General features: G+C 34.8%; 2 protein-coding genes across 9 annotated transcripts in view; both read left to right on the top strand.

The window, feature by feature from the left end:
- Positions 1–27,199, top strand: part of LOC121985343 (P-loop NTPase domain-containing protein LPA1 homolog 1-like) — a 114,371-nt gene extending 87,172 nt beyond the window's left edge. For 2 of the 6 annotated variants that reach the window (XM_042538733.1, XM_042538731.1), the window contains exons 13-16: positions 10,130–10,195; positions 24,971–25,045; positions 25,956–26,050; positions 26,910–27,199. In XM_042538733.1, coding sequence (XP_042394667.1) covers positions 10,130–10,195; positions 24,971–25,045; positions 25,956–26,006 — 192 coding nt within the window. In that variant the 3' untranslated portion in view covers positions 26,007–26,050; positions 26,910–27,199. Of the gene's footprint in view, positions 1–10,129; positions 10,196–24,970; positions 25,046–25,955; positions 26,051–26,274; positions 26,637–26,909 lie in introns of all 6 variants that reach the window. The other 4 variants (XR_006113125.1, XR_006113123.1, XR_006113124.1 and 1 more) reach the window with 4 other exon arrangements.
- On the top strand, positions 1,682–4,287 carry LOC121985345. 3 transcript variants are annotated; one of them, XM_042538736.1, is made up of 3 exons: positions 1,682–2,581; positions 2,665–3,588; positions 3,696–4,287. In XM_042538736.1, the coding sequence occupies exons 2-3, from the start codon at positions 3,331–3,333 to the stop codon at positions 4,176–4,178; spliced, it is 741 nt and encodes a 246-aa protein (XP_042394670.1). In that variant the 5' UTR covers positions 1,682–2,581; positions 2,665–3,330; the 3' UTR covers positions 4,179–4,287. The 3 variants fall into 3 exon arrangements, 2 of the variants coding, with proteins under 2 accessions (XP_042394670.1, XP_042394669.1); XR_006113126.1 differs by having other exon boundaries at positions 1,690–2,581; positions 3,696–4,272; XM_042538735.1 differs by having other exon boundaries at positions 1,690–2,581; positions 2,665–3,696.

The raw sequence follows: 27,199 nt of genomic DNA, 5'->3' as shown, positions 1-27,199 counted from the left end.
ACAACAACAACAACAAAAACAACCAAGCCTTATCCCACTAGGTGGGGTCAAACTATTCACTATACATCTCAATAATTACTCAATTCACCTTATATGTAGGGAAGCATTTATATAATATTCCCTCTACTACATATATATACAATCAAGACTCCCTTAAACACTCCCACAAAGTGAACTATGTGTATGTAAGCTTGTTCTGAATTTAACTCTAGGCAAGATTTTGAGTTGTCAAGGTATTCCATTAGTTGGAAATTATCGTGTTTAGTATTGTGTTGGCATGCTGTCACATGGAATCGGTAGATAATAGAGAAGTGAGGAACAAATAAGGAAACCTGTTGAAGCTAAAGAAAGAATTCCTTAGCATGTGTGGAAAAAGACTCACTTATGCTAAGGCCTTGCAGGAAAAACTTTAGGAGACATGCCTCACCTGCGTTGGGGAAGAATGCCTTGCCTTTTGGAAGCCAGAGAATGCATTGCAAAAGCCTCATGACAAACTGTGTCATGGGTAGCTCCTGGGTTGTTAAAGGCGCGCCCGAGGCGCTAGGCGCACAAGGCGCTGGGAAGAACGCCTCTTCCCACGCGAGGCGGGCGCTGTTCGCCAGGTGCGCGCCTAGGCGCGCCTCGTGCGCCTTTGCACGTCAACGAAGGCGCAATCAAGGCGCGATCGAGGCACCGTGATCGATCGTGAGCAGATATGGATTTTAAACCAAAAAAAAACATTCCAAATCAACGTTATTTGGAATTAGGGCACGGGAAATAGGAGAAGAAAACGCAGGAAGGTGGAAGAGAACGCAGGAAGGGAGGAAGAAACCTGAACCCTTTTTCATCCGTCGCCGTCGCGCCATCGCTGAGGAAGAAACCCAAGTCCATCGCTGTCGCGCCATCGCTGAGGAAGAAATCCAAGTATGTTTTCCTTCTTTTTTCCTATTTTTCTGTTCTTCACTTCGTCTTCTTCGTCTCTTCTTCTTCTTTTTCGTCTGTCATCATCTTCTTTTTCTCTTCTTCTCTTCGCTTCTTCTCTTCGTTTCTTTTTCTTCTTCGTTTCTATATCTTTTTTTCTTCTGCAGTTCTTTCTCTTCTTTTCTTTGTGTTGCTGCTGTACAGTTCGTGTTCTGCTTTGCTGTGTTGCTGCCGTCCAGTTTCGTGTTCTGCTTTGCTAAGCTGCTGTCCAGTTCGTGTTCTGCTTTGTTGTGATTCTGTCCAGTTCGTGTTCTGCTGTGCTACTGTCCGGTTTTGTTTTATTTTGGTTTTCTGTTTTTTAATTTTTGTAGGTTGTGTGTTTGCTTACTGCTGTCCGGTTTTTAAATTTTGTTGCTGTGCTGCTGTTCGTATTGGTGCTGCTGTTTTTTAATTTTTGCAGGTTGCATTTTTACTTTCTAGTTCCTACTGCTGTCCGGTTTTTTAATTTTGTTGCTGTGATGTTGTTCGTATTGGTGCTGCTGTCTGCTGTCCGATATTTCATTTTTTTACTGTTTTTTTATTTTTTTTTGTCTTGTTTTGCTTTTTGTTTTTTTACTATTGCTGGTACTGTACAGTGTACAGTACTTTTCTATTGCTGGTACCATATTAATTTTATTTTATTTTTAATTTTTCAGATTATTTTCTTGTTCAATTATCATGGAAGGTAGTAGTGATACTCCAACATATATATCAAAAGATCCGGGATGGAATTATTTTCAAAGAGTTAATCCGGATAATAAAAATGATTTAATTTGTAACTTTTGTCAAAAAGTTACAAAAGGGGGTATTTATCGTGCAAAACAACATCTTGTTGGGGGGTTTCGAAATACTACGACTTGCAAAAAATGTCCACCTCATGTACGTGAAGAAATTAAAAATTTCATGGAGAAAAAGGCAGAGAAAAGTAATCTTTCTCAACTTGCGACATTGGACTTTGAGGATGTAGACCCTCTTGGTGATGATATTGATATGGATAATATTGGAGCTAAAGGTGTGCCGCCTATAAGTACAAGTACAAGTTCTAGATCAGTGAATATGCAAAAAAGGCCCAGACAAATAGGTCCAATGGATACGTATTTTGCTCCTAATGTACAAAAAATTGTTGAAAGTAGAAAGGGTAAAGAAAGACAATCTACGATAAATGAGGCATACAAGAAAGAATTGAGGGAAAAAGCTTGTATGGCCATAACTGAGTGGATGTATGATGCGGCAATTCCATTTAATGCCGTTAATTATTCAAGCTTCAAAAGAATGTTGGACTTGGTTGGCCAATATGGTATAGGTCTAAAAGGACCTAGTTATCATGAGGTGCGGGTTCCTTTTCTAAAAAAGGCGGTTGATAGTGTGACAAATGATTACATTAAGTCGTGTGAAACAGAATGGGCCAAGTATGGTTGTAGTTTGATGGCAGATGAGTGGACAGACAAAAGGCAGAGAACATTGATTAATTTTTTAGTGAATTCTCCTAAAGGTTCAGTTTTCATCGAATCGGTTGATGCTTCTGATTATGCAAAGACTGGAGAGAAAATATTTCAGTTGCTTGATCGATTTGTGGAGCGTGTAGGAGAAGTAAATATTGTTCAAGTTGTTACGGATAGTGCAAGTAACAATGTGCTTGCTGGTAAGAATCTATTTAATTATTTTTTATCAATATGCTTTTCTTATATATGTTAAACTTATCTACTTTTCTAACTTCTTTTGTAGGGAAATTATTAGAAGCAAAAAGGTCACACTTGTATTGGACTCCTTGTGCTGCTCATTGCGTCGACTTGATCTTAGAAGATATTGGGAAATTGCCTGATTTTAAAGCAACATCGAAGAAAGCAATGAGTGTGAATGCTTACATTTATGTTCATCCTGGCATGGTAAATATGTTGAGGTAATTCATAAGACAAAAAGAGCTTTGTCGGACAGGTGTCACAAGATTTGCTACTGCTTTTCTCACTCTTGAAAGGATGTATCTACAGAAGCAAAATTTAAGAACAATGTTCATTTTAAAGGATTGGACAGAGAGTAAATGGGCAAAAGAAGCGGCGGGGAAGAAGGTAGCTAAAATCATCATGACACTTAGATTTTGGAGCAGTATTGTGCATATTTTAAAAATATATGGCCCTTTAGTCCGTGTTCTAAGACTGGTTGATGGCGAAAGAAAACCTGCAATGGGCTATATTTATGAGGCTATGGATAGGGCAAAAGAAACAATTATGAAGGCCTTCAAGGAGAAAGAAGAGAAATACAAAGAAGTGTTTGAGATCATTGATGCGAGATGGGAATGTCAACTTCATCGGCCTCTGCATGCTGCAGGACATTATTTGAATCCAGAATATTTTTATTCATACACAGATTCAAATATCTGTGGAGAAGTGGTGAATGGTTTGTTTGAAACTATGGAGAGATTGGTTTCAAGCGCTGCCGAGCAAAATCACTACCCAGCTCTCTATATATCGAAAGGCAGAAGGGCTATTTGGGAGGAATGTAGCAATTAGACATAGAAGAGCATTATCTCCAGCAGAATGGTGGGAATGCTATGGAGCAAATACCCCAGAATTGCAAAAGTTTGCTATTAAAGTGCTTAGCCTCACTTGCAGTGCTTCTGGTTGTGAGCGCAATTGGAGTGTATTTGAGCAGGTATGTAATAAATATAAATGTTTGATACTATTAGTATGCTACTTTTATAAGTAGAAAATATTCTTTGATATTTTATTATACTTATTGTGATTTTTGACATTTTGTAGATTCACAGCAAAAAAAGAAATAGGCTAGCTCAGCAGCGCTTAAATGATTTGGTATTTGTGAAATACAATCGTGCCTTAAAGCTTCGGTATGATGCACGTGATAAGATTGACCCCATCTCTTTGACTGATATTGATGATAGTAATGAATGGTTGATGGGTAGAATGGATGGAGAAAGTGATAATGAAGAAGATGAGTTGGTTTTTGAAGGTGATGACTTGACATGGGATGTCGTTGCTAGAGCTAGTGGAGCTGAAGAGCCTGAATATTGTACTAGAGGAAAAAATATTGCAACCATGACCTCTAGTTCAAATGCTAGGCCTAAACAAGTCGAGAAGGGAAATGCATCTTCCTCTATGAGACACTCATCTCTAAGATTTAGAGATGAAGAAGAAGAAGAAGAAGAAGAAGAAATTGAATTTGAAGAAGATGAAGATAACGAAGAAGAAGAATACAATGAGGATGATCTTGAGCTTGATGATTAATTTTACTTATTACACTTGTTTTGATGGACTTTGTTAGTTTAAATTAGAAAGTTGAAACTTGAAAGTTTGAAACTTTTATTAATTTTATCATGGTGTTGTTTTGCTTGTTATATTTGATATTGATGTGTGTGGAATATTAATAATTATCATATTTGACATAGTATATGAGTGTGGCAATAGTCTGGTAATCATCAACCTCATGTTCAAGAGGCGCGCGCCTCGGGCGCGCCTCGCGCCTCGCGCCTCGGGCTCTAGGAGCTTTTCGCGCCTCGGTGCGCCTCGCGCCTCTAACAACACTGGGTAGCTCATGGAATGCTCGCCCATTCAAGGAACCATCCTTCATGTTAATCTCGTGATTGATCTATTTTACATGTTTATTGGCTAATGATTTCTTGTAGTCACATTGACCATCATGACATAATATTTTAAACTTTTTTGCAGCCTCTGAATGATTTTATAGAGAAATCAATTTGGAGATAACATAAGTGGTTGTAAATTGCAACTTAAAACAAATTTTTACTGTCATAAAATGAATTTTTTTTAATTAATAGATTTAAATTTTAAATTATTCTAGTATCTATACTTTTGAAGAGTTTGTTTGACCTTATGGATATATATAATATGTAGTTGTAATCTTGTTTAGCCATTAACAACTAATAAAGAAGAGAAAATTATTGAACAATCCTAGGTAGCCCTATTCTACCTCTCCCCGAGACCCCGCATAGCGGGAGCTTCGTGCACCGGGCTGTCCTTTTTTACATATTAATGCTTACGGTGTTATCCATGGTTTAAAACCTCGTATTGTGCTAAATGGTATTGTTGAAACATATTATTTTGATAAATTATTGAAATTCGATGTTGCTTATCACATGTAGTCTATAGTGTGGCATTGTGTTATCATATGGGTGATATCATGTCAGTATCAAAATTGCATCTTGCTAGATGAGAGACATATAGTGGTGCTCATTTTTTTCATCTCTTTCTCCTCTAATTTGCTACTACCACCATATGTCGGAACATTGGCATGGTACCAAAGTGTTGTTCAAGTCATATATACTAAAATGTTGTCATGGCTCGAGATTTTAAATCTTTGTCTTATTTGTTTACAACTTAGTTCATTATACTTCCCTTCAAACTAGTGTAGAACTTTGAATATATTACAAAATCTCCACTTATTATGAATTTACTCAACCCTAACCATAAGTCCTTTAGAGATTTAGTCAATATGTCCATTGATCACCAATACTCGCAAATAAGGTGATGACCTCATTTGATTGCTCTTTCTCTTTGACAAAGTGACAATCAATCTTTATGTCTGTTGTCCTCTTATGAAATATTGAGTTTGAAGCTATGTGTTTAGCATTTTGATTGTTGCAATACAAATTTTTGGCTCTACAAGGGCAACATGGATGTAGTTCACATACAGTTAGGGCTATAATCTCATATTCAACTTTATATTTGGTTTTACTACAATTGTTTGTTCAATCTTGCTGCATATGAGCATACAATATCCAAAGCTAGATTATCTATCTATGGGATAACATAGTATATATAGCTCAGAGCATAGTTTAAAATCTTGAGTCGTTTCACCCGATATAGGCAAAATATTTCATTCCGCTCACAAACCGACAACGACACAAGCACGCCTCCGGTACTGGCATGCCCCGAGGCCTTGCGAATGCATCGCCGAAAGCTCGGCGATTGGTCCGAACACCTTGCATGAGCCCGACGACGCGTTTCGTACGCCTTGCGTTAGTCGGCGACGAGTCCAGACATGTCCGTACGCACTGCGTGGGGCTGGAGGCGCCACAGGATAGGGAGAAGGTTTTTTTAATTAGGAACTTAGGTTAATTTTAATCAACTCCTACCTTATGGTTGGGATAATTTAGATAGGCATAATTAAAGCCTAATAAAATTATCCAATTATATATATATATATATATATATAATATTTTATCTGTTTTATTTTAAAATATTTAGATTAATTTTTTTTATTTTTAGTTAATATATTTTATATTTAAAAAATATCAAAATCATATCAGCATGATACGATGTGGTACCGAAACTGTATCATTCTGGTCAGGGACCAAAACCTTTACAAAACAAGATAACTTTTCCTAGAGCACTTTTAAGGTAATATAGGATTCTCATAGCTTCTACCCAATGATCATGATATTGATTCTCCAAAATTTGACTAATTACACTAACAACAAATGAGATGCTAGGCCTCGTGATGGAGATATAATTTAATTTTTCTATTAACCTTCTATGGTTCCTAAATCATCTAGGGATTCTCCTTATCCTAGTACTAAGGATCCATGAGATTATTTACTAGTTTAGTTCCTAGCAAGGTAGCCTCCTAGAATAACTAGTACATTTGCATTGTGAGAGCTATCATTTGAGCAAACAATCTGTACACTCAGGAAGTACTTGACATTATAATCTTGATAGAGGTAATCACTTAATTTTGCAATCTAGATAGAATCATCATGATGATAGTGTTATCCATATAAACAATGAGCTGAAATGAGGTAGAACACTTAATCTGCAACAATCTTGGTCAGAAGAAAAGATAGGCTAAAGCTATCTTTCTTTCTTACTATATAAAAGGTATCCATATAGTCAAGACCATCAACTTGAATGTAGCCATATGCTACTAGATATTGACTATGAAGATAACAAAGATATAAAGATAGAGTATTTTGGTGGTAATGATGCATAAGATATAAAATGAGAAAGTGACTGAGAAAATAAACACTTACGAGTACGTTTGATAAAAATAATGAGAATATCTAAATTGAAAGGCGATATTAGATCATGATTGGTGGCTAGAGAGTGTTGGAGAGCCTTAGGGAGATGCTAGAGTATTTCCACATTGTGGTCGTCCACAGTATATCTGTAAGGGAAGTAGTCAAGTAACAGAAGTAGAGTTTAGGGTGAGGTCTATATGCGGGGTTGAGAAGCACAATGAAGTAGGAACAAAGAAAATTTCTTTTGTAGAATCAGGTAGAGATGTTGTAGAGGGGAAAAAGGAGTGGACTCAAAAAGACATATCAGGAATGATAAATGCATGTTGTCTTAGGAGAGTTACAATAACAACCTTTTTTAAAATAACAATAATCAAGAAAAATACACTTGATGGATTGTTAAGATAATTTATCCAGCAAGTGCATCCAAATACCCATAGTTGAAGAGAATATATAACATCTTATGCAAATAGTACAATCAAGGGAATTTGACCATGAAGAGTAAAGAATGACATGTGATTAGAAATATATCATCCAATGAGAATAAGATTCATGCATCAATAACGGGGATTTGCATATGTCAGAGTAAGAGCGGTCTTGATGAGATTTTGGATCTTTCATTTTGCTATACCATTTTGTAGAGATGTTTGTGAACAAAAACACTAACCAAAAAACTTATATAGAAATTCCTGAAAAGAGAGATAAACATTTTCTAACATTGCCTTTGAGCAGAACCTTGATAGTGATAATCTTAGATTAAAAAGAGGAAAAGAATGGAAAAAGTTTAAAACTTTATTTCATTATAAAACTCTAGGTCATTTTGTTAAAATTAACAAAGTATCTAAAACCAATGATAGAACTAAGAGGTGCACCACGACTCTATTGGTGCAATTAGCCTATGGTCAGATTCATGAGATTTGTGTTTGATATTTGAGTAATATATTTGATAAGTTGAAGATGCTATATCAAATAGGTCAAGGTTGACTATATATTTGAATATGAAAAAAGTCCAAATGAATTAAGGTCAAGCACACTTTTGGCATATGAGAAACTTAAGTAAGTCAAAGTCAATTGGGCACTTGACAAGTGTTGAAAGTCCAATATGGAGTTAACATTTTGGAAGTTTAGTTGGTATCGACATTGGTAAAAGTTCAATAAGTGTTGGTAGAAGAGAAAGTCCAATATGAAGTTGGCATTTAGGAGGTCTAGTAGTTGTTAGCAATAGAGTAATCATGTCTGGCACTTGATGAGAAGTTCAATAGGTGTTAGCAGAGAAAGTTCAAATAGGTCAAGGTAGATTCGATGTTTGATAGATAATGAGAAGTTCAATAGATGCTAGTAAAGGAAGTATAAGTAGGCCAGGTAGAATTAGATGTCTAACAATTGACGACCTAGTAGATCAACAATGATTGGATGTTAGGTAGTCATAGTCCAGGCAAGTTGATGAGGATTAGATTGAATGCTTAGCGGTGAAATTCTTTCTATGACCGGATGTTGGGTAGGTGATGGAAGTCTAAGTAGATCAAGGAAGACTGAATGTTTGGGAATGAAGTCCGTCCCAGTAGGTGAAGGTTGACCGGGTGTTAGACAAGATTGAAATCTCAGAGGAGTGAGCTTTAGACAAGGGAAGTCTAGCAAATTGTCTCCATGTAATGGAAGTCATGACAGGTCAAGGTTGACTTGAGGATAGGCAAGGTGAATTCCTAATAGGCCAAGGTTGAATGAATACTAGACCATGTGTGGAGTATCAAAGATGAGGAGTCTAGGGAAGTGAAGTCATAGTAAGTCAAGGAAGACATGCACTAGGCAGATGAGGAAGTCCAGAGATATACGGTCTCTCTATATGATATAAATTTAGACTTAGTGTGGCTAGAATCAAAGTGCTAATAGACGGCTAATGAATTTGAAGACACAAGGTTGTGTTTTTGGACAGATTCAAGGTTTGAACAATGAACTGTTGTTGTCCAGCGACTGATTTGGAGCGATCAACTGCACAATCGACTAAGGTAGAAGGAAAGATGAACAAAGTGTTATGATGATTTCTAACTGAAGACCATAGGATGAGCTGGGACTGAGTTGTTATGAAAAGTTTTGCAGCAATGGTGACTTGACAACACATTAGTGGACTGATGGTAAGTGAGCAGTCAACCCAACAATAGCCTTATAAAAGGAGCTTTAAGGGATTCATTCAAGGGTACTCAAGTAGTGTTTCGTGAAAACTTCTACAAGGGCTTTGAGAAGTAACTAACCAATGTTCTAGTGTTCATCCAAACTTTCAAAAAGTAACACCGACAAAAAATTTCTATAATCTTTCATTTGTATTGTACTTTTGCTATCATTTGTATTCGCTTGCGCTATTGTAACTTGGACAAATTTGTAAGAGGTTTCTGCACCTCTAGAAGGCTTCCAAGAAGAAGAAAGTTAAAGGTGATTTTGAGAGTGATCCCCGTTAAGGTTCATAGGCCATGGAGTAGATACTAAGTGTTCTAAATCACGCAAATAATGTGTTCTTGTGTTTGAGTTATTTCTTTATTATTCCGTTGTGCCAACTGAAATTGCAGAACAAATGACAAACAAAATTGAAGCATTTATTTGCCTCCTCTAGTCACATTCAACTGTCCTAGAGGCTCACAATTTTAAACCTTGATTTGCATATTTTATAAGCATTGTAGCATTCATAATAATGTATACATTGTGTCTGTCAAGTGGGATTGTTGCTTAATTCCACCAAAATACAGTTCCTTTTTATTCTTTTTTCTAAAAAGCCATGGTATCTGCTAGGCAATTTATGATTAGCATGTTTTTTGTCTGATGTATTTATCTGTAGGTTAATAAACATGTTTATGTAGAAATTTATAATTAGCCGTGGCCTCCATTTTTATTTATCTGAAGTATTTATCAATGGATAGGCATTGATCTACCAAGTTAATAACATTCTTGAATGATAGAAACAAAGGTAAGATGCATATGTAGTTGGATCTCATGTATCAATAAGAAGGACAATGAAATTTAATAAGGAAACATATACAGGCAAATCTGTGATCTGTTTATGAAACAAAATCCTACCCACACGGATTGCATGATCAGGATATGGTTCAATGTGATATCACTTAAATGAACCAACTTTGCTGAATACTTAGTGTATGCTTCTAGTTTTCAGTGAACTATGTTATTACAAAGCTTTTGATTCTACTTGTCTTGCAGGACCAAAATAAGCTTATAAGCAACTTGAAAACCATTCAGGATTATCTTTGTTCTTTTGAGTCACAGGTAAACCTGTTTTCAGTAGTTTATTTGCAGTCAGTTGTTTCTTTCATCCTCCATTTTGTTAAAGGAAAATAACAGGAATCTTCAAAAAATGCTTGTATGATATCTTATTTGATTATGTACGTAACTTTATTAATACTCTAACTGGTGTAAATCTGGGAAAAGAAACTACTGGGGTCTCTGAATGAGTGGTGTATATATATTGTTGTTACTATGTTTCCATGAAAAGCACTTTTAGTTTCTATGGCAATAAATGACTAAATGAATAACACAATAAAATATGAATCTAATTTTTTTAATGTCTTATATATACATAGTGATTACCTAAATGCTTATGATTCATTTGGTTCACTTAAATGGAGTAGACAAATAGTTATTTTTAATGAATAAAATCGATAAGAAATAGCTATTCCGTAGTTTGGTAGATAAGAAATAGCTATTCCTTAGTTTGGTTCATGGAATAAAATATGAAATCAGCATTCTTATGTTTGCTTGGTAGAACATTAGCGAATACATTTTTACTTTACCGTTTCGCCAAGGCTCCCCTTCAACGAATATATTTTTACAATGAAAAAAAATCAAACATAAATAATTTGACTAACTCGTTTTACTAACACTATGCCTAAGTAGCTCACCTAGCTCGATCGACTCTAAGTACCTTGACTGACCCAATAGGTTTATTTGATTGATTGCCTTGTCCAAGTAAGTCAACTGCCTGCAACATGCTGAGTAACTACTTCTAACTTGCTTACCTAATAATCCAATTAAGTTGCTTAGCCTGTTTGGCTCAACCAACCCACTTGGCATACTCGCCTTGAACAACTTGCCTTGACTAGCCAATGTGCTTAGCTCACTTGTCCTAATTGCTTACATGATGGGTCACAGTCCACTGCTCAACGTTTTTCCCTCTAGCACGCTTGACCCATCTAGTTCAATCGGTTCCTTTGACTTGCCCGACCTGCTCGACTCATTTTTGCTTGCACAATTGATCTGATCACATTTGAAGGATGAAATCAATAATAAATTGTTAGAATAAAGTAAAGAATAACTATCCATGGAATAAGTATTTGATTCTTTTACAAGAAATCATTGAAATGATTATTATAATCAATAGTATTTAATTACGTAATATATAAGGTAATATAAATATTTTGATAGTAAAAATATTGTTGTAATCGAGTAATGTTAAATTATTATGCTTAAAGAAATAACTATGGATATTTTAAAATTCAAAATTTAAAAGTATAATAAGATCATTATAAACATATCTTATTAAATTTGTAATAACAGATAATATGTAACTAGTAAAATTATTTATTGATATTAAATACAGTTTGAGTTACTATACTATATAAATAAGATTTTTAATTGTTTAATATCTTTAATATTTATAATAAATTATCAAAACTAACATTCGAAATGTTATTACCATATAAAATAACATTACTGTTATGCTACTTGAATTATTAGTTATGTTATTATATCAACAATTAAGAACTAGTCTATCAACTGCTCCATAAGGCATGACGAGATTTTGAGTGAAGCTTTTGAGTAATGTAATGTATGCTTTTTCAGTGAGAGATCTTAATTTATATAAGATAAGACTTAAGAGCAAAAATATATGAACTTCACAATCCACAGTCCATGGCTTAAAAATAAATTCTTAAACTTTTTGTATTCCTATCAATGAATAAATATGGAATTTTTTGTCACAATATGGGTTAATCAATAAATCATATTTATTTAGAACATAACTTAGATTTCAAGTTAGGGAACATAAAGCCATGAGTCTTGCAACATATGCAGTTATTTTGAATATATAAATATGTGACTTTTGAAAATTGCAGTTAACACAAAATATCATATTGAATTTCATATGACAACAAATTATCAAATTGAGAGTGAGGTTTGAAATCTCATTCCAAGCTATAGTTTCAATCCTTAGCCGAAAGAAGATATATTAGGCATGTTAGTGCCAATAGGCATGCCAACCTTAAAAGAAGAGCAGGGATAAAGAGAAGTTTTGCACAAAATGGAGGTGTTGACCATGGAAACTTTGCTTTACAAAAGGTAGATGCAACCTTGCAACTTCTTACTGTTGGAGTAATCATGCCCGAAGCATGTGATTGACATGTGGTTTTGATATTTGGACAAAGTTCAAATTAGAGATATTGTTAATCTCATGTGTATCTACAAGTGTAGGAAATTTGACATGTGCTGCAGGTGCAACGACGGAAGTCTAATTAGGTCAACAAGGACTAGATACTTGGTGTGTGGAAAACCAAAGTAATTTAGGAACCAAAGACTTGGCATATGAAGGTCTAGTAGGATAGGGAGATGCTTGGAAGGTATAAAGTCAAGTAGGTCAAAGATACTGAATACTAGGCAAGAAATGAAATCCGTCAGAAAGATCAGATGCTAGACAAGTTCAAGTAGGTTAGGAAATCAGATACTAGTCATGACAAGTTTCATAGGCTTGGAGAGCCTCTTTGCACACAGGTAAACTCTTTGAGGAATTGAGTGTACATCTAAACTAGGGATGAAGGGATTAGACTTAGGTATGGACTTAGCCTTGGAAACTGCTGGAATCAAAGTACTAACTACTTATTTGGGAATTCAGTTAATTGATTGGTCAATTGACTAAGCTCAAAAATCAAACAGAAAATTATTTTGATTCTGGAGCATCAGTTAACTGTTGTTTTATCAATTGACTATTGGGTTATCAATCAGCTTGTCTAAAACTCCAATTGACTAATGCTCAATGGTAACTAGCCGAATTACTAATGTCAAGTTGACAGATGTGACCATTAGTTGTCAAAATCAGCTAGCCAATTGATTGATGGTAAGAAAGCAACAATCTCATCACTAGAAAAATCTAATTTCGAAGCTATAACTCTTTAGACGGTCAAACAATTGGTATCAGACTGCCCAAAGGAGAAAATTTTTAAGGAGATGATAGCTCAAGAGGGATATCTCCATTTTTCAATGGTATAAACTTCGCCTACTAGAAAGGTAGGATAGAGCAATCTTTGATCATAGGCATAGAAAATTGATTTAGTATAAATGAAGGTTTTAAGATACCTATCAATGAGATTAGAAAAGTTGTGAGTCAAGTAAATCAACCACGAAGTTGAAGGAGGAGGTGCAAGCCAATGTGAAAGTCACCATAACCTTGCAACGTGGGTTGGCACCATACCAACTCAATAAAGTAGGACTCTTCAAGAGCACCAAAGAACCTTGGGAGAAGCTCATAAAGCTTCATGAATACTCATGACTCATAAATTGTTAAAAAAAGATTTATTTTTAAGTCAATTGTAGAATTGTGCCATGAAAGGAGAAATGGGGAGTCACCTCTATGGTATAATCGAGGACATCTTAAATGGACTCGAGGACATCTTAAATGGACTCGAGGACATCTTAAATGGACTCCATGCACTAAGGGAAAATGTAGACAACCACGACCCTATAAGGCACACGTTGAAGGTCTTCCCTCGTACAACTTTGTGGTCATCCATGATAAATTCTTGTGGATTGTCTAAGGACCTTTCAACGGTAAAATTAGATGAATTATTTTGTGAATTTGAGCTTCATAAACATGCTAACCTTGTTCCCAATGAGAAGGGTTTGACTTTAGTTGCAAATAAGAAGAGGCGTAATGTCAAGAAGCAAAAAAGAAGGTAGTCTCATGTAACTCAAAACACGAAATCATAAGGATGACATATCGTCAAGCGAAATGGCTCACTTTGTCAAAAGGATAATGAGGAGCAAGAAGTTATATCTAAACTCAAGTCTCTTGTAATTTGCTTCGGATGTATTAGGAAAGGTCACTATAAATTAAAGTACCTGGAGATACAGTAACCAGAATGACACTAAAAGCGTGACTCTTCCTCATCGGTCTTTTCAGGCGAAGAAGAGTTATGCAAAGTGACTTGGCACATAGCCTTCATGGTGATAGATGATGGCATAGAAGAGTTGAAGTGATGACAACAAGGAGGCCTTATCTTGTGGAGAGGCATCGTCTTCATGCAAGTAAGGATTATCATCAAGTGATGATGATGATGATGATCATGTAAACTCTCCCAAACTAGATACATTTTATGAGATTATTGCATGCCTAACAAATTCATTAGCGAAGTTTAAGGAGAAAATCAAGTTGCTCCAAAAGGAACTCAAAACTTGTAAGGAATAAAAAGCCTCATCCTCCACCTGTAGAGACCAAGAGTAAAGTTGAGGAACTCAAGAAAATGCACTTGAGACTACAAGAGGATGGGATGGAAGGCTAGTTTGGAATTGTTATGTTGCAGTCCAAGTATTTAGACATAATACCTGGGAGCCATTGAGCCATTTATAGAAACACTAGAGTAGTTAAGGCTTGGCTTCCTCAGCAATCTTTGGTTAACTCCTCTAGACCCAATGTATGGTACCAAAATCTTTCATCTTTCATTTTTAAATAGGTACATGCTATGAAAGAACATTCAGATGAATGGTTGGTTGATAACAGGTGTTTAAAACACGACTAAAAACTTAAGAAAGTTCACTTTCCAGCATAAAAAAAGAAGAGAATGTATCATAGCAATAGTGGGGAGCTCAAGGTATAACTAGATAGCATTAAACTAACTTCAAATTTCATCATTAAGAAGGTTTTGTTAGTAATGGGCTTAAAATTCAATTTGTTAAGTGTAAGCCAATTGTGTGATGTTGGGTACAAGATTGAGTTTCACTCAACTTATTGCTTGGTAAAAAACAAGGAGTTTGATATGAACATGTTGATAGGATATAGGAAGGATATTTGTAGCATTAATCTTCCTTATGTTATTAACTCCTCTACCAAGTGTGTCCTGACTAAAGAAGAAGAAGCATGGTTATGGTATAGGCAATTGACCCACACCAACACGTGGCAAATAGTTATGGTGGAGAAAGAGGAGTTGGTGAAAGGACTATTGAAGATTCAGTTTCACAAAGACAAAATATATAATGCATGTCAAATGGATAAGTAAGCCAAGGCTACCCACAAAGGTATAAATTTAGTTAATACTTCCATGCCACATGAACTTTTACATTTAAATTTATTTGATACTCATGGAATTTCATATCATTGATTGGTGGTAAATATTGTTTTGTGATAGTAAATAATTTCACTAGATTTACTTGGGTAGATTTTATGAAACTTAAATAGTAGAGAATAAGAAGAGTCTCAAGATTAAGCAAATCCATGGAGAATTTAAAAACAAAATTTTTGCAAAGAACAAGGACATGTACATAAGTTATCTAGTTCTAGGTACACCTTAATAAAATAGGGTTGTGGATAGAAAAAATTATACCCTACAAAAGATGGCTAGGCCCATGTTTAATGAGCCTACCTAGTTACCTATGGCAATTAATGCTTCTTGTCAAATCCAAAATAGGATTTATTTGTATAAGGTTTTAGAAAAGATACCTTCTAAATATTGGTTTGGAAAGGTTCTTACAATTAAGCATATCAAGATGTTTGATTGTAAGGTTTATATCCTAAATATAAAGGACTATCTAGGAAAAATTTAGCTAAGGTGGATGAAGGAAGCCTTATTGGATATTCATCATCAAATAGGGCTTATAGGGTATATAGCAAGAAGATCCCTCAAGGCTAAGGAATCTACAAATGTTTTATTTGATGAAACAATAAATTTGCACCCTAGCAAGTTCTTATTAATAAGGATATCAATGACAAATTGAACAAAGAATTTGCCTTTGAACTTGAAAAATTAAATTTGGAAGGCAATGTTTTAAGGGGGAACTAGAGGAGATTTGGATGATGAAATAAGGGAACAAGAAAATGTCATTGAAAGTGTTGGAAATACATTTCAACCATTTAGGACACCTAGGATCAATTTTAGTTATCCCATTGAACAAGCTATACAAGTTGTAGGAAAGATTTCTCAAAAAATTAGGACTAGATCTTACTTTAAGAACTTAGGAAATCAATTTATATGAATATCCCAGATTGAGTCCAAGACGATCAATCATCTATTGCATGGCCCGGATTGGGTGTTAGCTGTGTAATATGAATTGGCTCAATTCAATATAACTGAAGTTTGGGATTTGATTTTGAAACCCTAAGAGCATACTACTATTGATACTAGATGAATCCTTAGGAACAAGATGACAAGGAAATCGTGGTTAGAAATAAGATTAGACTTATAGCCCGAGGTTTCACCTAAGCTGAAGGATTAGGTTATGCTCATGTAGATCATCTAGAATTTATTTAGATACTTTTAGCATATGCCTCTCACAAGAGATTAAAGTTATATCAAATAGATGTTTTCAATAAGGAAGAAGTCTATGTAGAGCACCTATTGGTATTAAAAATTTAAAATTTCCAAGTCATCTACATAAGTTTAAGAAAGTCTTGTATGGGGTTGAAACAAGCACCCCAAGTTTGGCATGAAAGGCTTTCAAACATCCTCATTCCCAACGACTTTAGGAGAGGACAAATAATAGATCTCACCTTATTCATAAAGTATCGTGGAAATGTTAGTTTTGTTTCCAAGTTTGACATAAGTCTAGTAGGAGAATTGAATTTTTTTTCATAGGACTTCAAATCAACAAACTGAGAAGAGGGAATCCATGTTCGTCAGACAAAGTATGTCAAGGACCTTATTATTAAGAAGTTTGATATGAAAAGTATTAAGTAGTTGTCAACTTCTATGGAAACTAATATGACAACTAATATTAAGATAAATTATAATCCAAAAGGGAAACTAGTGGAACCTAAATGTAATGGGAGTGTTATAGGTAGTTTATTGTACCTTACCGCTAGTAGACCTAATATCTTATTTACAATTGCCATGTTTGTTAGGTGTCGATCATGTGCCAAAGTGTTTGATTTGATTATCATTAAGAGGATATTATCTCAAAGGTACTCTAATATTGTTCTTTGGTATCTAAGGATTGATGCATTCAATTAGTTTGATATTCCAATTCCAATTATGCGAGATGTAAATTAAAAAAGAGATTATTATTGGAGGATGTCAATTTCTCAAGGGTAAGATTTTTAATAAATAACTTAGGTTAATAATTTTAATCAACACCTAGCTATAATTTGGATAATTTAAATAGACTTAATTAAAGCCTAATAAAATTATCTCATTAATTTAATCTATATAATATAAGTCTTGATATCCTACTTACCTAGCTGTGTAGCACGGACACTCCAAAAAATATTTTTTTGGAAGTGTCGGATACGGACACAACGCGGACACAACACGCAAATACGTGTGTTGGACACTGCAAAAAATGTGTCGTTGACTTTTTAAAAGTTTCACCAGTTAGATACGGCTAGGACACGGATGGAATACGTTTTCGAACACATTTGGGCTCAATTGCAAAAAAATTAAAAATTTCGAGGGTAAAATTGAAAAACAATAAAATTCTGAGGACTACTTATTAAAATGAAAAAAAACCCTAAATTACTCCTTGCTCCTGATTTTTTCTTCATCGCGATGCGACTAAACGTTGCTCTCCACCGTTGCTTGTGCTCGCCGTCGTCGCCTTCGCTAGCCTGGCCTCGCTGTTGCTCGCTTCCGCTCTCCGCTGCTTGCCTATTCTCTCCGCCTCTCTCCGTTGCCCGTCACTGCTCGTAGCAGCTCGCCACTGCTCGCAGCAACCCGCTGATGCTCCCATCAGCCCTCCATTATTTCTTGTCGCCCCTATCGTTGCCCTCTTTTTGGTAAGTTTACTTTTTTGTTTTTTCTTCTGAGATCACAAATTTATTTTTGCTTTTGGTAAGTTTATGGTAAGTTTAACAATAGGCCCCCCTCAGCTGCTTCTTAATTATTATTTTCGGCCTATTTGCCATAGAAAGTTTTCAAAATGAGAGTGCTCAGGAGGATGTTGATGATTATTCTCCTTTGTGGAATTTTACAACCAAGATGAAAAAGGCAGTTGGAGGAGGAAATGCCACTTGGTCATGCAATATATGTAGTAAAGTATGCAAAGGATCATATTCAAGGGTGAAAGCACACCTGTTAAAACAAAAAGGTGCTGGAATTGCTAGTTGTACGGCTATTACAATGGATCAAATGAAGTGTATGCAACAACTTATTCATGATGCAGAATTTTTAATTTTTAATACTATATATATATATATATATATATATATATAATATTTTTTTTATTTTTTAATAATCATCGTATCCTAGCCGTATCGTGTCTTATATTTTAAAAATTTTCATACTGTCGTATCCGATATGATACCCGTATTCGTATCCATGCAACACAGTTACCTAGTAAGCACCATGTGTAAATTTTATTTTTGATTATTTTTAAATTTTTTAGCTTTAATACTATAACCTAAATCCTAAATTATATATATATATATATATATATATATTAAAAAAATATTTTATTCTTTTTTACTTTTTTATTTTTAGTTAATATATTATATATTTAAAAAATACTGAAACTATATCAACATGACACGATACAGTACCAAAACTATATCGGTCCGGTTCGGGACCGAAACCTCAGCACGGCTTGAGATTTTAAACCATGTCATAAAGTATATTGATGTGAAGCATTACTTTATTAGAGACCATGTGGTAAGAGCAAACATAGTATTTAACTATGTAGAATCCAAGTTTAACTTTGTTGACAGCAAGTTTACTAACCCTCATCCCAAACCTGAATTTAGCACTCATCAAAGAGAGCTTAGTATGTTCTAGAATTATATAATCACCTAGAATAGGACTATACCTTTGATACATCTCATACAGAATGTAGGATAATATGATTTGTATATTGAGATGCATAGATTCTGTGAGATGAGATTATCTTAGTTCAAAATGGTTGTTATTGCATATTACTTTGCTAAAATGACATTTAAGATATGAATTATAAAAATGACCAATCATGGGGAAAACTTTATACATATAACCCAAAGATTGTGGTTGGGAATTTCAAAATATTTTTTTAAAACTATAACTATTTTGAACTAGAGTATTTGGATGATACATAATTGGTTGGAAGTGAAATATTGAAGTTTTTCATACTTTACAACTTTATGCCAAATTTTAAAAATAGAGTTTACTTATATAAAACCTATTTTTTATGGGATAATGATGTAACAAATGTGTTTATGAAGTTTTATAATTTTTAGACGCTTGTAGAATTTCTATTTAATTTTGGAAATTCAGTTGGACTGTTGAGCAATCAATTGAAATGGAAATTAGTTGACTAGTACTTTGATGAACTAATACAAAACTATGATTTCGACTAAAACTTTATGGTTTCAAGCAAATTATGCCACTAATGGGTATGTTGACTCTTATAAATGCTTAGGTAAGTGTTTATGTTCATTTATAAACTTATAAAACCATTGTTGGTGTAAGGATAATGAGTTAATGGGGAGAAAATTCTTTAAAGGGGAGGATAAGGTTTCTCACTTAGGATTCATGTGGATGATTGTTTAAGGGGGAGGAGCACCATCTTCAGGTGTGGAAATATTTTCTTAGCGAAAATAGAAGTTTAGAAGGAGGAACTTGTGATACATAATGAACTCTTGTGATACATTGAGGGGAGAGATTATTAGCTTTGGAGGAGAAGTCCCTTTTTAAGGGGAGGTCCACCTTGAAAGAACACAAATTACCCAAAGTTGAGGGAAATATTTTCTTGAGGAAAGGGAGTTCCCTAAGTAAAGGACATGTGAGGGGAAGATTGTTCTAGGGAGAGGCTCCCACCATGATAAGATTTAAAGCTCAAGATTGAGCATTGGACTTATCTCAAAGGGGGTGTCATGATTTAATCGTTTAAGGAATTCACCTTGCATCATGATTCATGAGGCACCTTGTATAGGTGAAATTCTTGTTGATGTGTGTCAAAGAGGGAGATGTGAAAGTTATAAGTTAAAACCATCATTGTAATAAAGGGAGATATTAGAAACCATCACTATAATTGAAAAAAAAAGGAGCAAGGAGTTTTAGACACTATAATCATGTAAAGTGTTACTTAACTTTGTGATTACCTCTTGAGTTGTGATCGTTTTGCTTTGTGATTGTTTTTTTCAAAATTAACTTTTGATTATCAATATCAAAGAGGGAGATTGTTGATATAATCATGCCCTTAGCATGTGATTAGCATGAGGTTCTTATGTTTAAACAAAGTTGTAGGGAGATATTGTCAATTTTATGTGTATGTTAAGTGTGCAGGTGCATGAAACTTGATATGTGTTGTAACTACAATGACGAAAGTCCAAGTCGATCAACAAAAACTATATACTTCTACATAGAAAGCCTAAGTAGGTCACAAGTTGAAAGGGGTGTTTGAATATCTCACGTTAAAAAACTTTTCTATTTCCAAATCAAAACGAATCGGAAAATAGAGACAAGCAAACACAAGTGGTTACTTGGTTCGGTTGAACAACCGCTACTCTGAGGCCTACGATCCCATAGATCATTTTCAAATAGGCAAAACGATAATTTCTCCTTCTGAAGAACTTTCATAGGTGGAGAAAACCTCTTACAAATATTGAGAATATAGTAGCAACTACTATTCCTCTAATACAATGAAATGAACTCTAAAAATGTTACTGACAACTTATATTATAGAAGCTTGGCGTAGGTTGTCAGACGTAGTCATAGCACGGACGAGTAGGTCTTTGATTCGCAGAGTCGAACAATGAAGAACCTGATTGAATTGATGTTGAGCCACAAATCTCGAGCTTCTTTTATATTCTTTGTTCAGTCGATCAAACACCATGTTCGGCCACTGTCCCACCAAGTCAATGCTTGATTTCTGAGTTTTCCAATCGACTTGACTGAACCCAAACTTTCCTTGTCAAATCCGATCAGATCAAATCATCGCGTAATTCGCTTGATCGGTTAACTAATAATCAGGGTTTCCTTCATAGTCCGATCCCATCTTATCTATTCCTCTGTTTCCATATATGTTTGGTCGACTAATCATCGTTATTGGTCGACCGATCCTTTATTTCCTTTTGGACTTGGATCATATCAAGTTGTGCTTATGTTCTTATATTCGGTCGACCAAACCCTTCAATTAACTGAAGGCTCTGGTTTTCTGCAAAACAAAGTTAGTGATATAGCAATAATGATAGTCTTGCAAAACAAAATTAAAAATAGTTGTATTCATGCATATTGTATTTTGATAGTAAAATTATCTGATCTCGACTTAGAAATCCAAATTGGTTTCCGAGTTGGACCATCGCTAAGTGTTTTATTCTAAATGGGATGTCCTCATTGCCTTCCAATATGAAAGGTCTTTTCAGAACTTATCTTACTTACCTGTCAAATATCCGATCAGCTAATTTATTTGGACCTCTTTTGTTTAGTGTCTAACACCAAGTAGTAATGAAAAATAGTGTTTGCAACACTATACTTTGGTCGACTAAATATGCTCGTCTGTTTGACTTGTGGTAGATCGGAAACCTTGTTTCGGTCGCTCGAACCTATTAATCACTCTTGCTTGAAGTTCACTCCTCCAAGACTTCTCACTGTCTAGGGTTTACTCCCCTAGAGTTTTCCCTTTGCCAAGCATCTAGTCATTCTTAACCTGTTTGTACTTTTTCCTTGCTTAACATCTGGTCATCTTGACTTACCTAGATTTCCCTTTGTCAGACATCCGATCAACTCATGTCACTTGCCTAGGTCAACCTTAACCTCTTAGGACTTCTTATTAACTTGGTCAACCTTGACCAACTTACTTGGCCAACATTGACCGGATCTCAATAAATATATTATTAAACAAACATCAAAACTCTGGAGTTCATCTCCACCAACAATTTTTCCCTTTTTAATATTTGATAATATGTTTAAGTTAGGCTAATTATTCAACCCAACTTTTCAAGTCTTATGCAAAATTAACAGAATTAGGGTTTCTAATTTAAACTCTTCTTCTCCCCCTTTGTCATACATAAAAAATAATATCAACTACTTTTCGACTTCTTAAATCCTAAGGACTTCCTTTGTTTTGCACCAATAATGTTTATTAGGTAATCCTTAGTTAAAAAGACATCTCTCTTACCTTCTTGATTGATGTGTTCAAGTTTATATCTTTTTCCTTGAAAATCATCACTTAACTTTTCAATCTCTTTCAATAACCTTAAAAAATATCTATTTCAAATTTATTTTCAAAGGTATTTTGAAAAATCTTTTTTCAAAAATAATTTCCAAGATATTTTCAAAAATTCTTTGTTGAAAATATATATTTGCAAAATATGTTTTTCAAAGAATTTCCAAAGTAATTTTCAAAGAATAATTTTAAACGAATTTTCAAGATATTTCCCGACATCTTTTTCAAAATAATTTTCAATCATAATTTTTAAAATATTATATAACAATATTTTGAACTCTTAAGAACATAACTTCTTAAAAAAAGGCAGTCCGATACACGAAGCTCCCGCTATGCGGGGTCCTGGGGAAAAACACAACTTATTCCTTGTTCAAAATCATTGATGATATTTTGAAGATAAATTTTGACAATAAATTTTGAAAAACTATTTTTAAAAATCAATCTTTCAATAGGTTCTTCCCCTTAATCTGACACTCTTGTTAACCACAAGGAAGGAAGACATACATGTGTCCGGGTCTAGAAGTTTATGGTTGACCTAAGGATTTTGACTCTATATGTTGGTCATCGCCAGTCTTTTTCCGATCGATTGAACCTCCAGATAGGTCGACTTAACCCAAACTTTCCTTGCTTGTCTAATCCGATCAGATCAAATCGTCGCATAATCCACTTGATTGGTTGACTGATACTCAAGGTTTCCTTGGCAACCCGATCCCATCTTATCTGATCATCTGTTTCCATATAGGTTCGGTCGACTAATTCTCGTTATCAGTTGATCGATCCTTGATTTTTTTTATTTTTGGACTTGTGCTTATCTTCTAATGGGAGGTTTGGTCAACCGAACCCTTCGATCAACTAAAGGTTCTATTTTTTTGCAAAACAAAATTAGTGATATAGCAATAATAATATTGCAAAATAGAGTTAAAACAGTCATATCCATGCATGTATATTCTAACAGTAAGACTGTGTGATCTCGACTTAAAATCAGAGTTGATTTCTGAGTCGGATCATCGCCTAAATGCTTTGCTTCAAATGGGGCACGTCCTCTATAGGAATTACCTTATCAAACATCTAGTCCAACTGACATGTTTGGACCTTTTCTTTTTAGTATCTGATCCTCCTGATTCACTAAGACTTTCCTGCCATATCAAATTAGCACAATAGACAAAAGTAGTAATGCAAAGCAATATTAGCAACACTATACTTCGGTCAACCAACTATGTTGGTCCGATGACATGCAGTCTCGGAAACCTTATTTCGGTCGCCCGAATCTACTGCTCACTCTTGCTTGCAGTTCACTCCTAAGACTTCTCATTACCTAGTGTTTACTCTCCTAGGATTTTCCTTTTTCCAAGCATTCAGTTATCCTTGACCCGCTTGGGTTTTTCCCTTGCATCTGGTCATCCTCGACCTGCGTGAGCTTTCCCTTTGTCGTACATCCAGTCAACCTTGACCTGCTTGAATTTTACCTTTGTCAGACATCCGATCAACTTTGTCATGCCTAGACTTTTCTCTTGCCAAGCATTCGGTCAACATTGACCTGTCAAGACTTCTATTAACTTAGTCAACCTTGACCAAATTACTTGTTCAATGTTGACCATATATCAATAAACATATTATCAAACGAACATCAAAACTCTGGAGGTCGATTGCACCAACAACAAATAGGTTAGGGACCAAAGACTTGGCAATATGAAGTCCCAGCAGACTAGATGCTAGGCAAATTATAAAGTCAGTTAGGGAGACTAAATGCTAGGCAAGGCAAAAGCCTCAACAACTTATGGAGACCAAATTCTAGGTATGACATAGTCCCATCAAGTTTAGGGAGACCAAATGCTTGGAACGATGAAGTCTCCAAGGCAAGTCGCTTTTTAGGCATGGGAGTCATAGAGTCTTGGAGAGTCTTGGCATGCAGGTAAACTCTAAGACAGGAAAAGTTTGAGTGTACATGTACATTAGGGATGAAAGGATGAGATTAGGTATTGACTCAAGTTTCAAATTTTGAGAGCAATCGACTGCTAGACCATCAATTGATTGGTCTAAAGCACAAGTTGATTGATGCTCAACGATAATAAGCCAAATTACGGATAAACTTGACAAATGTGACTATTAGTTGTTAAAATCAACTAACTAAGCAATTGTCAACTGATGGTAAGTGTAATCCGTTGATCACCAAAAAAGTTGATTTCACAGAATGAATTCAAACTTGAAGCTGTGGTTATATATATGAGCTTATGGTAGCTTTGGAAGACAAAGCGGATAACCTGAAAACTCGTGTGTTCTAAGTGCTTAAACTCTTTTTTTTTTTCTCTTTATTGTGCTCTCATTTGTGATCTCTTGTTCTCTATTTCTACACTGGTAAAGAGACATTGTAAGACATTTCTCTACCTCCAGTTGTTGATACGAAGGAGAAAAGTAAGTGGTGCATTCAAGGAGTGATCCACCTAAAAGAACATAGGTCGTGTAGTAATAGTGCATATCTTTGGTAACATTGAATGCCTTTTTTGATGCACTTGGCCTTTTTGACAGATGTCAGTGTAGTCAGATATCATTTAGACCACAATACTAGATGTTGACTAGTGACTAAGAATCAATATGACCATCTATCATTTAGTTTCTATTTATTTTTTTGACAGATATGTACTTGGGCTTTATTATTTATGACTAATGTAAATCATGTTTATCCACTCAATTGTGCTAGCTTTTTATCAATGTTAGGGAATGACAGTCGTGAACATATCTGCGACAACATTCCCTCAAACTCTGGATCGTCTCCATAGCTATCTTCTTCAGGTATTTTCTGCATTATTTTTTTTTAAAAAAATTCTTCGTTATCTGTCCTAGGTATGAACACTGTCCGTCTCAAGCTTGGTTTTAGCTCATTTTTCTTTTTCTTTTTCTTTGACCAAAACTAAGGTGATGTTGTAAACTTATCAAAACTGCTGTTTTGGATGCCTACATGGATTAAATGGATTTCCACATTGATTTATCACTTCTAGTACCCATTTAAATATTAAAACTATTTTCAAATTTAAACCTAATAGAAAATTTCGAAAAGGCCAGTTTCACCCACATCCACATCTAAAATAGTCACTTTGCATATATGACAACATTCCACGTAGAAGTCACATCATAATTTTGACAGAGATCAAACAACCAATTGACATGTCACATTTTAGGATGGACTGATACTGATAGACTAAAGTTAATGGACTCTTATTTTGTGATTTGGATTGGCAAATACCTTGTTGTTCAATTGTTCCACTTAACATTTACAATTGGTGGGGTACCAGATGGATCCTACTAACCTTGTAAGGACTAAGTTATCTATTCTTTAATAGCAAATGGATTTTCTTTTCTGAAATTTGAGGTGCATCCTTTTGAATGTTGATATTGTTTTATTGTGTGTGTGTGTGTGTATATACTTTTATTGGATACTCTAGTATCAATTTATTTTCTTCCAGTTTTGGTACTTGCAATAACATCAGTAGACACATTTAATAAAATCTTGACACAATCTGATGCTAGGAAGTTAATTTAGGATGATGTAGCTCTGCCTATACTAAAGCTGATCATATAAACAATTATTTGGGAAAAAAATATTTATTGGCTAGATATATGATGTTTTCTCAAACCAGATATTTTTTATCCTCATTCTCCATCAATCATATTTATAAACTCATTTGGGCAATTTCAATTTCAGTGTATTGAGCAAGGAATTCCGGTTGCAGCTTCTAAAAACGGTAGGCCCTAGGAGAACTAGGGTATTCAGAGCTTCAGATCTAAAGCAGTTGAGAGGTATGAACATTAGTTAAGAATTTTATGAAAATAGTGTATAATTCACTCGATGCACCAACCATTCATCTCTATCGTTTTCTATTAAAACAGAAATATAAATCAAACTATTCTGGTAATCTTGATATCTTATCTTGCGTTAGTCTATTTTTCTACCTGTTCTTGTGGAGTCATTCCTTTGACATCATTTCTCCACCACTGCTTCACCATTCCATGTCATCTTCCAGTCACTTTGTTATGACTTTCATATACCATTTCAATTCATGATGGTGTATGCATTGGCATTTTGATCATGAAGGGTAGTGCGAATTGGAGGATGATTTTAGTCTTTAAAAATTGGTAAGAACGTCAGTGTTTCGTTTGTTTTCATTTATTGTCCAACTCAAATGGTCTCCTGCTGAATTTCGTGCTTGAATTTTGGTATGCAATAATCTCGACATCAAATTTCAAATGCCTCGGTTATGATTCGGTGCATCCGAGAAAACATTCTGACCCAGTTGAAATGTTAGTTCCAACGAAGTTCTGCAAAATGCATTGCGGATGAACTGAAATACGTTACCACTTTCGTTCCTCAGCCATACAAGTAAATGTAAGCCCCTCCAACTAAATATTACGACTGCTAGTCAGCTAGATGTTGAACTCTTACGGCTTCAAAATTTGTTATTCTAGATGATTGTGTTAAGTAGAGCTGTCTGCTGGTCAAGTGTTATGGTTGTTCAGGGGGTTCGAAGCTTTAAGCATTTTTCATATTTTTTATTAAATTCCTTTTATTGAGATCTATCTATAATATGTTGGTAATATTACATCACTACTCTTTTACACATGATTAATATTACAAACTTATTGCATTCAATATTTTAAGGTGGCAGCTCTTCACATGGAAATCAAAGTTGATGAATTTGTGGATGGATGTGCAGTTGCATTAAGAAGAAAAAATGGGCCATTAATTTTTTTTGTTGTTGTAACTAAGGAGGAGGATGATGTTGTTGCACTGATGTCCACAGTCCACCACTCTGACTGTGATTACCGCATCATCTCCCTTCAGCTTTTGCCTAATTAATCAGGTCTTTTTATTGCTGCTACAATAATAAATAAATGGAAAGATTTTTAAAATTATTAATGTTATGAGTTAATATCTTTAAAAATTTTAAA

Source organism: Zingiber officinale, chromosome 5B (genome assembly GCF_018446385.1).
Source record: "Zingiber officinale cultivar Zhangliang chromosome 5B, Zo_v1.1, whole genome shotgun sequence".
Taxonomy (NCBI): domain Eukaryota; kingdom Viridiplantae; phylum Streptophyta; class Magnoliopsida; order Zingiberales; family Zingiberaceae; genus Zingiber; species Zingiber officinale.
This window is presented reverse-complemented; position numbering and strand designations above follow the sequence as displayed.

Coding starts and splice junctions, on each gene's coding strand:
- LOC121985345 (XM_042538735.1), top strand. CDS start 1,843: ATGGAGAAAAAGGCAGAGAAAAGTAATCTTTCTCAACTTGCGACATTG. Junction 2,582..2,664: donor AAGTAACAATGTGCTTGCTG/GTAAGAATCTAT, acceptor CTTCTTTTGTAG/GGAAATTATTAGAAGCAAAA.